General features: G+C 42.3%; 1 protein-coding gene across 4 annotated transcripts in view; it reads right to left on the reverse strand.

Moving 5' to 3' along the window:
* The window catches only part of CCDC150 (coiled-coil domain containing 150), a 183867-nt gene that overhangs the window by 154479 nt on the left and 16468 nt on the right, over positions 1-12920 (reverse strand). For 2 of the 4 annotated variants that reach the window (XM_088479720.1, XM_088479721.1), the window contains exons 3-4: positions 6672-6880; positions 6263-6441 (exon numbers count right to left, since the gene is read on the reverse strand). The exons of the other annotated variants lie outside the window; for them this stretch is intronic. In XM_088479720.1, coding sequence (XP_088335846.1) covers positions 6263-6441; positions 6672-6880 — 388 coding nt within the window. The remainder of the gene's footprint in view (positions 1-6262; positions 6442-6671; positions 6881-12920) is intronic. 4 annotated transcript variants of the gene reach the window in all.

A 12920-nucleotide genomic window follows, 5' to 3' on the forward strand; every position in this document is an offset into this window, starting at 1 on the left:
TTAGACGTGCGTCCGGTATCCGCCATTAGTGCAGTGGGATTTAGACAATTGATGGAGGTAGTGTGTCCCCGGTTCCAAATCCCGTCTAGATTCCACTTCACTAGGCAGGCGATACCGAGACTGTACAGAAACGTCAGAAAAAGTGTCCTCAGTGTCCTGAAAAATGCCGTTGTACACAATGTCCACTTAACCACGGACATGTGGACAAGTGGAACAGGGCAGACTAAGGACTATATGACTGTGACAGCCCACTGGGTAGATGTATCACCTTACGCAGCAACAGCAGCAGCGTCACCAGTAGCAGCATCTCAGAAACGCCAGCTCGTTACAAGGCAGGCTACGCTGTGTATCACCGGTTTCAGTAAGAGGCACACCGCTGACAACCTCTTAGAGAAACTGAGGGAAATCATCGCCCAGTGGCTTACCCCACTTAGACTCTCCTGGGGATTTGTGATATCTGACAACGCCACCAATATTGTGCGGGCATTACATCTGGGCAAATTCCAGCACGTCCCATGTTTTGCTCACACAATAAACTTGGTGGTGCAGAATTTTCTGAAAAGCGACAGGGGCGTGCAGGAGACGCTTTGGGTGGCCCGAAAAATTTCTGGCCACTTTCGCCATTCAGCGACTGCGTGCCGAAGACTGGAGCGCCAGCAAACACTCTTGAACCTGCCCCGCCATCACCTGAAGCAAGAGGTTGTGACGCGGTGGAACTCAACCCTCTATATGCTTCAGAGGATGGAGGAGCAGCAAAAGGCCATACAAGCCTATACATCCACCTATGACATAGGCAAAGGAGGGGGTATGCACCTGACTCAAGCGCAGTGGAGAATGATTTCCGTGTTGTGCAAGGTTCTCCAGCCCTTCGAACTTGCCACACGTGAAGTCAGTTCAGACACAGCCAGCTTGAGTCAGGTCATTCCCCTCATCAGGCTTTTGCAGAAGCAGCTGGAGAAAGTGAAGGAGGAGCTAAGACGGAGCGATTCCGCTCGGCATGTGGGACTTGTGGATGAAGCCCTTCATTCGCTTTGCCAGGATTCCAGGGTGGTCAATCTGTTGAAATCAGACCACTACATTTTGGCCACCGTGCTTGATCCTAGGTTTAAAGCCTATGTGGTGTCTCTCTTTCCGGCCGACACAAGCCTGCAGAGGTGCAAAGACCTGCTGGTGAACACACTGTCAGCTGAAGCGGAACGTGACACGTCAACGGCTCCTTCTTCATTTTCTCCCGCAACTGGGGCTGCCAGGAAAAAACTTAGGTATCCTAAGCAACCCGCTGGCGGTGATGCAGGGCAGGCAGGACCAAGTTTGGACATCTGGTCCGGACTGAAGGACCTGGCAACAATTTCTGACATGTCTACTGTCACTGCATATGATACTGTCACCATTGACAGAATGGTGGAGGATTACATCGGTGACAGCATCCAAGTAGGCATGTCAGACAGTCCATACCTGTACTGGCAGGAAAAAGAGGCAATTTGGAGGCCCCTGTACAAGCTGGCTCTATTTTACCTGAGTTGCCCCCCCTCCAGTGTGTACTCCGAAAGAGTGTTTAGTGCAGCCGGGAACCTTGTCAGCGAAAGGCGTAGGAGGTTGCTTCCACAGAATGTGGAGAAGATGATGTTCATCAAAATGAATTATCAGCTCTTCCAGGGAGACCAGCCTCCAGAAGGTACAGAGGGACCTGTGGTGGTGGATTCAAGTGGGGACGAGTTAATACTTTGTGAGGATGAGGATGTACACACTGAAGAGGGTGAGGAATCGGTGGATGAGGAGGATGAGGATGACATCTTGCCTCCGTAGAGCCAGTTTGTGCAGGGACACATTAATTGCCAGCTTGTTTTGTGGGGGCCCAAACGAACCAATCATTTCAGCCACAGTTGTGTGGCAGACCCTGGCGCTGAAATGATTGATTTGTTAAAGTGTGCATGTCCTGTTTATATAACATAAGGGTGGGTGGGAGGGCCCAAGGACAATTCCATCTTGCACCTCACTGCAGTGTCACTCCTAGATGGGTCACGTGTTTGTGCCGCCCACTCGTGTCGCTTAGCATAGTCATCCAGCTACCTCGGTGCAACCTTTTGGACATGAAAACACTATTGTGAGGTGTGAGGTGTTCAGAATAGACTGGAAATGAGTGGAAATTAAGGTTATTGAGGTTAATAATAGCATAGGAGCAGAGAAACCAACAAATTCTGTGATTTTAGCTGTTTTTATGCTTTTTTTTAAAAAAATACAGATCCAAAACACAAAACCCAGAACCCAAAACACGGAAGGGTGGTTTTGGCAAAACCAATCCAGATCCAAAACCAAAACACAAAACACGAAAAGTGGCCGGTGCACACCCCTAATATATATATATGTACACACACACACACACACAGATACACACACATTTCCATAAATGTTCGTTTGCAGCGGCCCATATAGAGAAAATCTGGTCCTCTATGACTGTTATATAGTCAATTTGTTTAATATTTGGCAAGGGGGTTTAACACGAGCACTTGAATTTGTAGATTATCTAAACACCAACACGTTCAACTTATCATTTTCCCACACTTTTAATTTAACAACAATTATTTGGATATCGCATTCTCTGTACAAGATAATGTTGTGGTTTCCTCTAATTACAACAATCCAGTGGGGACTAATAATTATCTCCATTAATTATCTCCACTATAACAGTGGACGTTCTAAACCATGGATTGATAATATTCCAAAAAATCAGATTGTTAGATTATGACGTAACTGCAGTAATGATACTGACTTTCATTTTCAAATGAAGGATATGATGGTTCAATTTAAGAAAAGGGGGTATCCAGAACAACTCCTAGAGCAAGCAAGAACTTGATCTCTCTGAAGAGGTCCGATTTGCCATTAGTTAAACCTAAGAATAAAAAGACTTAAGTCCTGGATAAATAGTAGAAAGAAAATGAAATTTTAATGAAGATCTATCTGCAAAAGATCATGTTGAATTTTTGTCAAAATTTAACATCAAGTCAGGACTAAGTAAGAAAATCATACAAGATAATTATAAATACTTAAACAAGACCCGATTTTAGATGTTATCACACTATTGCGGCCTTCTCTTGTTTCCCTAATCTGTCTTTGAAGAACAAGAGGCACTTCAGTGTGTTTGAAGAAGATAGCAAGTGACCAGTGTGTTGTTTGGGCAGACCAGTGTATTTTTAAGAAGAGGACACATGCATGTAGTGATTTAACCTGGATGAACTAATACAGTAACGTCAAATTTATGGATTTTTTTTATGTTGACTTTATGGTTATTCCAATATACCACTATTGGAGAGTAATTCCCCACTGAGGTTTTCGTGCAAAGGTTTACCTCTGTTTTTATACTTGTCTATTTTATGGTGTACTGTGGGTGCACACCGTATTAACCTATTGCAGCATTTATCTCATAGTTGTGAAGCGCTCGGATTATCAAAACCTTTTTTCTCAATATATGGGGGCTACATAATTAACTTTACTTTATTTATACCAATCTGATTTCTAATCCCTGTTTGGAAAATGAAATCTCATTTTAATTATTCTCTTAATTTTTCTCTCCTATGTTTGCTATAAGATCTATAGATTATTAGCCAATTTACTATAAAAGCTAAGGAGATCATAGCATTGTTGTAGGCTCAATATCAAGTTTATTAACATTATCATCACTTATAGTAAATAATTTAGTAGTATCAGAATTAGTATTATACATAAGAGGCTTGTATACGATAATACAAAAGTATACATTTTTTTATTTTTATCTTCATTTCTATACCAGCAACATTATTATGGTTTGTGATCTTTATTCACTGATTTTTATATATTGGTGTATTAAATAAGATTTTCTATATAGATTGGTTACGTCACACCCATATAGCCTATTAACTAATTAAACAAAAACTAATGATCAAATCAGAGATGGAGGATAAAAGCCGAGGAACGGAGCTCCTAAATTCAATCTTGAAAAAGTTCCCAGCCTGTAAGGAACGAAAACGCATTGATTACGGATTTATCGGAGCTCTACTTATGCTACTAAAAGTGACTCCATAGTGGACTATTAGGTTATTCCCGAAGGGGACAGACCTTGAGCGCTTTCAAACCATTGGAATGGATTCTGCAAGGGGGAGGGAAGGGGGGGGGGGGGAAGAGAAGGGGGGGGGGTTGACTGCTTACACGTAGCGTGCCAGCAAATTCCAGTAGTTCCGGCACAGCGAGCATGCAGTGTAGTTTCTTTGCAGCGTGTCTCTGGTCACTAACACGGACTGAGTTACCGGGAACCTGTTAACACACAGCGGCCGGCTATTAAACACCACCACCAAACTGCTTTGGCCTCCGACATCATATACTGCTATAGGACCTGTCCGGGACAATATACAAATAAACCTGGAAGGGTAAATACTTTTAATTTTCCTGTATCACCTAGCACTGTTATATACTTCACTGGGACGCCAGTGTAAAGTGATTTGAACATTGGACATTTAAGTGTCACTTAAGCACCTCTTTCTTACTTACAGTACCAGCCTAATTTGTTTGAGAAATACAAATTGGCCTGTTTCTTATTATGAACATTTAGCAACATAGTATTTGTATATGAGACACATGTATGCGCAACATTATTTCTACTGACTGATATACTTAATTACAAATACAGAATGCTGATGCATAGGCCTATTTAAATGATTGTGCAATAATTTTTATACTTACATAATAATGATTTTCATTCAATAATAAATATTAATTGATATACAAGCAAGCCTCTTGTGTGCCTTAATAGGAAGCAGATTATTGTGGTGTTACTATCTACATCTCCATATAGATATATATTGAAGAACTCAGCGCAGTGACATTTGATTTAATTTAGTCTGTTATTAGTTACTAGCCTTCACCTAGCTTGGTTCACTTGCTGCAGGTTTTTTTTTCGATATTTCAAAGTTTTTTACTACTTCTGAGTAACTACTTCCTGGTACCAGCGCCGGGATTAATGGATCTATTCCATTTACTGTATATATCCCTGGTTGTCTAGTTGGAAATGCGGGAGACCCCACTACCAGTACCACCGGAGGGCTCCTACCCCTGTGGTAGAAGCCACAAACACGCGGCTCCCTGTATGCAGGGAGTCGCCTTACCTGTTCCCTAATGCAGGGAGCCGCCTTTCATGTTCCCTACTGAGTGGCGGCTGCGGCTTGCAGCTCCGGATGTTCTGGAGTTCGCGGCCGAAGTCACGGACTCAGTCACCAGTGCTGCGGTCACCGGCGCCTTACACTGCCCACTCAAGTAAAAATAATGTAAAAAAAATAAATAAATCCACTGCAGGGGACCACATAAAGCAGCCCTCCTATAAACTGGTGCCCAGCTCCTGCCGGCACCAAACTCAAACTGAGGTTCAGTGGCTGAGGGCGGGGTATAGAAGAGAGGATCCTGGGCTTGTGGGTAATTTTAATTAACTATTTGGTGCCCAGACTCACCTCTCCAGGCTATACCCAGTGTCATCCCTGTGCCCCCTAGTTGAGGAAGAAGAAATACTAGCAATTTTTGCATGTAGCCCACAAATGCTGGACAGCTTTATTTTTACACTGCAATTTAGATCTCAGCTTGGACACACCCCTTTCTCTGCACATTTTACATTTGCCCCAACTGCAGTGCAGCATGGTCTTACCCAGATGCACAGTTACTTGCTCTATTCCCAACTCTGAATTCTGCCCAAGTTCCCCTTTTGGGATACAGGAAAGGTACACACATTGGCATTATAAGAGAACCAATAAAGAACCATCTACAGAACACTATAGCATGTGTGCGCATGACTTGTTAGTCATTCGCTGTAGCATAAAAATGTACAGATTGTTCAATGATACAAAATTTCAGAAGCCCCTGCAGTAAACTGACATTGGGACAGCACTAAAAACAAGAACAGTGACTGTAGGCTATTTTAGAGAAGAACACCTTTTAATACTAACAAAACATTTTCCCTTATAGTTAATAACAAACATAAGTGGTTGTTAACCATGACCAGTGGTTCCCACTTTTTTTTTTTTTTTTTTTCAGGCCACTCTCCCCTTGGTTCCATAAAATGCATTCCCAGCCCCTGACACACTGAGGAAGATAACGCAAAACTGTAATGAATAATTTAACATTATTCACATATTGAATCCACTTCCATAGCTAAACCCTCCCACAAGTTTGGTACCAATCCTAATAAACACAGTGGGTATGCTCACACAGTTGTCAGTCTTACACATATCTCTTTGTCATGTACCTTAGTCATTGATGCAAACTCCAGGGTAGCACCCAACCTCTCTTTGGGTTCCTCTTCTTTTTCCCGCACCTTAGCCGGACTTTTCAAGTACTGACGCAGTCTCAGTATTTCTAGTTGTGCCTTTTTTAGTTCTTTAGCATGCTCTTCTTTTATTACATGCAAATGCTGTTCTAGTTCACCTAGAGGCATAATATCTTAGCAAGCTGATCATGTAATTGCATAAAACACATTTGCAATGGTCAGGGACGATCCTTTGTGAATGGGAAGTGTAAAAGTAAAATTTTCTTTAGTAACAATAAAATAGCTTTATATTCTACATTTGCATATCACACAAGTGAAATATTGTTTCTATATTTTATAACTTTCCCAGGGCCATCATTACAAAGATTTAGGTCTAGATCTTTCTTACCACAGTGTCTTGTATCCAATTCTCGATTTGAATTTAGTTGCAAAACAGTAAGTTTCAGAGTTTGCAGCATGCTTTCAATGTGACACGTACGACTGACAAGATTCTGACAGTTACTCCATAATGTACTTTCTTCAGAGAATGCTGGACGGGCCCTCACTGGACTGATTGGGGGAAGACTCTCTGAAGACTTTTGGTATTCCAATTTTGTGCTGGCAAATTTATCAAGTACAAGACAAATGAGAGAAAAGCTATAAGCAGCAAGACATTTTTGATTGTTGTGAATAAGTTAAATCCTGGTTTCAAAATCACCTAATGGAACTATGGGATGTACAGTCTGAAACACATTCCCCTCTATATCACGTAGCCTGCTGGGAAGAAGTTTACTAAGCAAGACCAAAAGGACAGAGGGAGTTGAAACCAGCTACAAAAGGAAAAAGGAAAAAGTAAAAAAAAAAAAAGTTGTGAGCAAAATTACCATTGTTGGATGCATAAAATTTGATTTTTTATCCTAAAATCTCTGTTTCACTGAGTGTATTTGGGGGAAACTGGTGTACCTTGGGGTGTACAGAGCACCAAAGTAACTATTCGCTGACCCCTAAGCCTCTCCGCTCTATACCCCTCCACCAGACATTTTCAGTTTCTTATCAAAGTCCATAAGTAGGTCTTAACAAAAATGATACCAACCAGAATAAAATAGGGAGAGATTGCAGTGACCCCACATGTGGCATCAGAGAAACAGATTTATGATAATTCCAAAAATCCTATTCTCTCATTTGTGCATTTCAGGGACATTTCTGTACCTTGGGGATGATCCAAAGCTGCCCTTAAAGGAAAGTAACACTTAGCTGAAGGGATGCATAAAACTTTACAACCGAAACTGGCGTCTTTGGTTAAAAATATATTAATTTCGTAAATTTTGGTGATTGTATGAACAGAGGACCAAACTGCCACCTGACACAGCTGTTTCACAAAAACACCATGGCTTACCGTCCAAGAAGAGCTCACTGACCTGGGGGAGTTAAGCCAAGGCCAGATCAGGAATCAGAAATATCTCTGAAGTATACAACTGTCAATGTATAGCTGTAAACTGTTGTGCAATAGACCTACTAGAAGCAGGCCTGCTTCTTATGAGAGTTATATAGTAACAGGGAGATTCTGCCTTGTGGAAAGGCAAGATCCTGTCCACATAAAAATACAACACTCTCACCACATCTAGAAAATAGAGAGAGCGTTGCGGTCATCATAGGCTTTTCAAGATTAGGTTCTGTGGTATTAGCCACTAGAGATTGTCAAACTTTCATGTAGAGACACAAAATCTGGACCTAGCTAAACATTCAATTTGAAAAAGTATTGAATGAATGCGTGTGAACTGCACGGCTTCCCATCAGTTTCATGCACTGCGGAATGAAAACATGTTTGCGAGCCAACAGTGACTTGATCTGGGACTGGAGCATTTGAAACTTCTCCACTGGAAGAAAAACTCTCTGGGACCGGATATCGAATAATAGATCCAGAAAAACCATCTGCTGAGCTGGAACCAGTGTCTTTGGGTAATTTATTATCCAGCCATTTAACTCTAATGGTGTTGTTGTCATCAGGTGGAGATGGGAAAGTAATAGTTCTGCAAAATTTGCTTTGTTTAAGATGTCATCTTAAGGCCCCCATACATCAGCAATCTGAAAACCACAATTGAACAATTTGAAGATTTATTGCCAGATTTTAGGATTTCCCAATCTAGCAATCTGCACCCATACATTACAGATCTTTTTCAGTGATTTGTAGATCATTTTCAGCAAACACAGATCTGCCGATCTTGAAAGGTCCATCATTTTACTAGTAACAGTCTGCAAATCTGCTGATCATGTTCATACACTAGCAGTCTACAGCCCCATTCGATCTGTGAAATCGAACATGTTGGACAATCTGATTGAACAATTCCAATCACTTTTTGGTTGCAATCTGCGATCTATGAAGCCCATACATTGCAGATTTTTATACACAATCGATTGCAGATTGCAGAATGGCCACAATCGATTGCTGATGTATGGGGGCTGACCGGCACTCCCTCGGATTGCAAAATAAACACCATGACAGCCATCACCTTGGAGAATACTCTGGGCATTGTGGCCAATCCGCAAGGGAGAGCCATGAATTGAACATATTTGTCCTGCACTGCAAACAGTAGAAGACGCTGATAGTCATTTCACATCGGTATGTGTAGATATGCATCTGATGTCTAAAGAAATGAGGAACTCACCGGTTTCCATTGAACTGATCACAGAGCAAATGGATTCATCCAATATTTGTCCACTCATAAATTAAAGTTTAGACCCTTGAGATTAAGATTTGTCTAAAGCAGAAATATGGTCTTTAAACAAAAAACATATGTGAATAATAGCTCAGACCCCAATGATCTCCGAGAACTGTAACCACGCTGATGAAAGAGACTGAATAGCCTTTATCAGAGCAAATCTTGAGAACCAGAGTTTGCAGATATTTTGTGGATGGAAGGCTAACGAGGTTCAAAACATATCCTCTTGTGATGATCCTGTTGACCTACTTCTTGATAGATAACCTAGTCACACTGTTCTCGGTAACGTAAAGACGGAACCACCACCACAGAATCTGAACAAGGTGTGGTCCAAACATGCAGAAGGTTTCTCGGTTTCTTGGCCTTTTACCCAACCAAGGCTTTTTTTCCATCTGGGTACTTCCTTTGATGTAAAAGCTGTGGCCCCTACCAGAAATTTATCTTCATCCGCCTCATAGATTAAATAACTGCAACAGTCAACTTTTTGACTTGGGGGCATTGACTGGAAGAAACAAACTTTTTCCTCCAGTAGCCTAAGAAATAATTTAGTCTAGTTCTGGCCCAAAAAGAACATAGCTTACAAAAGGGTAATGCTCCAATGTTCTTTTTGGCCTCCAAAGACCAAAGGGTGAGTCAGGCAGCAACAGATATAGCAGAGGACCACTTGAAAGATTGATTCTACAATATATTGATGCCTCGTTTATATGGTCCACTAAAAGCGACGATTCAGCAAAAGGCAACCCTGACTGAATATCCACACTGACTTGCTCTGTCCATTTTATAGTTGCCTTATTGACCCAAGCAGATGCCAAAATGGGTCCAAGTAAGGATCCCATGGCTACAAAAACAGATTTGAGTATCAACTTACATTTCCTGTCTGTCTTTAAGAGATAGCAGCATTAGGAATAGGGATTGTGGCAGCTTTGGGCAATAGGAATATCCACTTTAGAAGGAGATTCCAGGAAACTATATCTACCTCATGCAAAGAATAACTGACCTAAAAATAATGATTTACAATACACTGTCTAGAGGTTTTTGTCAAGCTTCGCCAAAAAGTCAGAGTTGTGGTGAATTAAGAAGATTTATTTTCCTGCACCCCAACAGATGTAGCCATCTACATTGTTGCAGTGATACATGCCTTCAGGCCTACGCATCGCGCAGCTCTCGCCGGACTGCGACTAGGCACGGCCAGCGTTCACCCCATTAAGTCTAGGTCGTGCATATGAGCGCGCTCACCATAGACGCAGGTACACTAGTCGCAGCACAGATGAGCGCGGCTACATTTGTACATTCTTAAAACAAGAATCTGTCTCATGACTAAAACTTTAGTCTTCGACTTCTTGCCTAGTGGAAAGTTCATCCTCCGAAGGCTGATCCTCAAAATGAGACTCTCCAGAAACCACTCCCTCCTGTTGTGAAAAGAGAAGTGAAGTGAATCTTCTAAAAATAAGTTTGCAAGTAACTTTGGCATTTCCATGGCTTATTAGGGGCAGTGTCTAATAACTTGTGTAGGTAGGAAGACACTTTCACCAGACCTCGGGACAGATTTTTCAAACTTTCTCATCCAAGGAGGCTCCGGACACATAGACCTCACAACACTAGAGGACATAGAATTCTGGAAATAAAATTCTCTGGGAATTTTACGAAATATACGAAGGTTTGTGTACAACTACTTGAAGATATTGCTCACTTTGTCGGTTCCACAAAGGATTTGGCTCCACTAGATCAGCTGTCCCCATTTAACACACGCACGAACCCTAAGCCACAGATTCGCAGGATGCACGGCTCCAAACTTGCATTAGGTAGTGCGGCTTTACATTTCGTACAAGTAAAATATTCCATCGAAGTGTGTGTATATATATATATCACACATACACACACACACATATATATATTAGGGGTGTGCACCGGCCACTTTTCGTGTTTTGTGTTTTGGTTTTGGATCTGGATCTTTCTTCGTGTTTTGGATCTGGATTGGTTTTGCCAAAACCACCCTTCCGTGTTTTGGGTTCTGGGTTTTGTGTTTTGGATCTGTATTTTTTTTTAAAAAAGCATAAAAACAGCTAAAATCACAGAATTTGTGGGTTTTTCTGCTCCTATGCTATTATTAACCTCAATAACCTTAATTTCCACTCATTTCCAGTCTATTCTGAACACCTCACACCTCACAATAGTGTTTTTATGTCCAAAAGGTTGCACCGAGGTAGCTGCATGACTATGCTAAGAGATACGAGTGGGCGGCACAAACACGTGGTCCATCTAGGAGTGGCACTGCAGTGGCAGACAGGATGGCAGTTTGAAAAACTAGGCCCCAAACTATACATAATGCAAAGAAAAAAAAGAGGTGCAAGATGGAATTGTCCTTGGGCCCTCCCACCCACCCTTATGTTGTATAAACAGGACATGCACACTTAACAAACCAAACATTTCAGCGCCAGGGTCTGCCACACGACTGTGGCTGAAATGATTGGTTCGTTTGGGCCCCCACAAAACAAGCTGGCAATTAATCTGTCCCTGCACAAACTGGCTCTACGGAGGCAAGATGTCGTCGTCATCCTCCTCATCCACCGATTCCTCACCCTCTTCAGTGTTGTGTACATCCTCATCCTCACAGAGTATTAATTCGTCCCTGCTGGAATCCACAACCACAGGTCCCTCTGTACGTTCTGGAGGCTGGTCTCCCTGGAAGAGTTGATAATTCATTTTATGAACATCATCTTCTCCACATTTTGTGGAAGCAACCGCCTACGCCTTTCGCTGACAAGGTTCCCGGCTGCACTAAACACTCTTTCGGAGTACACACTGGAGGGGGGGCAACTCAGGTAAAATAGAGCCAGTTTGTACAGGGACCTCCAAATTGCTTCTTTTTCCTGCCAGTACAGGTACGGACTGTCTGACATGCCTACTTGGATGCTGTCACCGATGTAATCCTTTAACAGACAGACGCACGCTTGTCGCTGCTGCTTTAAGGATGCAAGTGCGGCTACAGCCCACACAATTCACAAAGACAGAAAAAAGAAGAAGAATATTTTTATTGTTTGTGTAGCACACTTTGAGGGTGTCACCACCCTTTAACAGACAGACGCACGCTTGTCGCTGCTGCTTTAAGGATGCAAGTGCGGCTACAGCCCACACAATTCACAAAGACAGAAAAAAGAAGAAGAATATTTTTATTGTTTGTGGAGCGCACTTTGAGGGTTACACCATCCTTTAACAGACAGACGCACGCTTGTCGCTGCTGCTTTGAGGATGCAGGTGGAATCTAGACGGGATTTGGAACCGGGGACACACTACCTCCATCAATTGTCTAAAACCCACTGCACTAATGGCGGATACCGGACGCACGTCTAACACCAACATAGCAGTCAAGGCCTCAGTTATACGTTTTGCTTCAGGATGACTGCTGTCGTACTTCATCCTCATCGCTAGGGACTGTTGGAGGGTCAATTGTTTAGTAAAAGTAGTGATGTTCCTACTTCCTCTCTGGGATGATGAACAACTCCCAGCAGCAGCAACAGCACTAGGAGCAAGTGGTTCTTGATCTTTCCCTATTTTATTTTTATCGGAGAAAGTTTGGTCCTCCATTTATGTTATATTGATATATACGTGCGGCTAAAGCGCACACAAACACAGAAAATATTTTTTTATTTTTGCTGGAGAGTAGTGCACTTTGTGGGTTACACCACCCTTTAAGAAATGAGCCAGCCGGCTCTTTACTTATGGGACACAGGCGCACGCTTGGCGCTGCTCGTTTGTTGATGCACGTGCAGCCACAGTGCACACAATTCACAAACACAGAAAATAATTTTTTTTTTGGTTTGGACTGGAGTGTACTTTGGGGGTTACAGCACCCTTTAACGGTCAAGCCAGCCGGCCCTTTACTTATGACACAGGCGCACGCTTGGCACTACTTTGTTGATGCACGTGCAGCTACTGCG

The sequence above is a fragment of the Taudactylus pleione genome, unplaced genomic scaffold, assembly GCF_031769625.1.
Source record: "Taudactylus pleione unplaced genomic scaffold, aTauple2 ptg000244l, whole genome shotgun sequence".
NCBI classification, from domain to species: domain Eukaryota; kingdom Metazoa; phylum Chordata; class Amphibia; order Anura; family Myobatrachidae; genus Taudactylus; species Taudactylus pleione.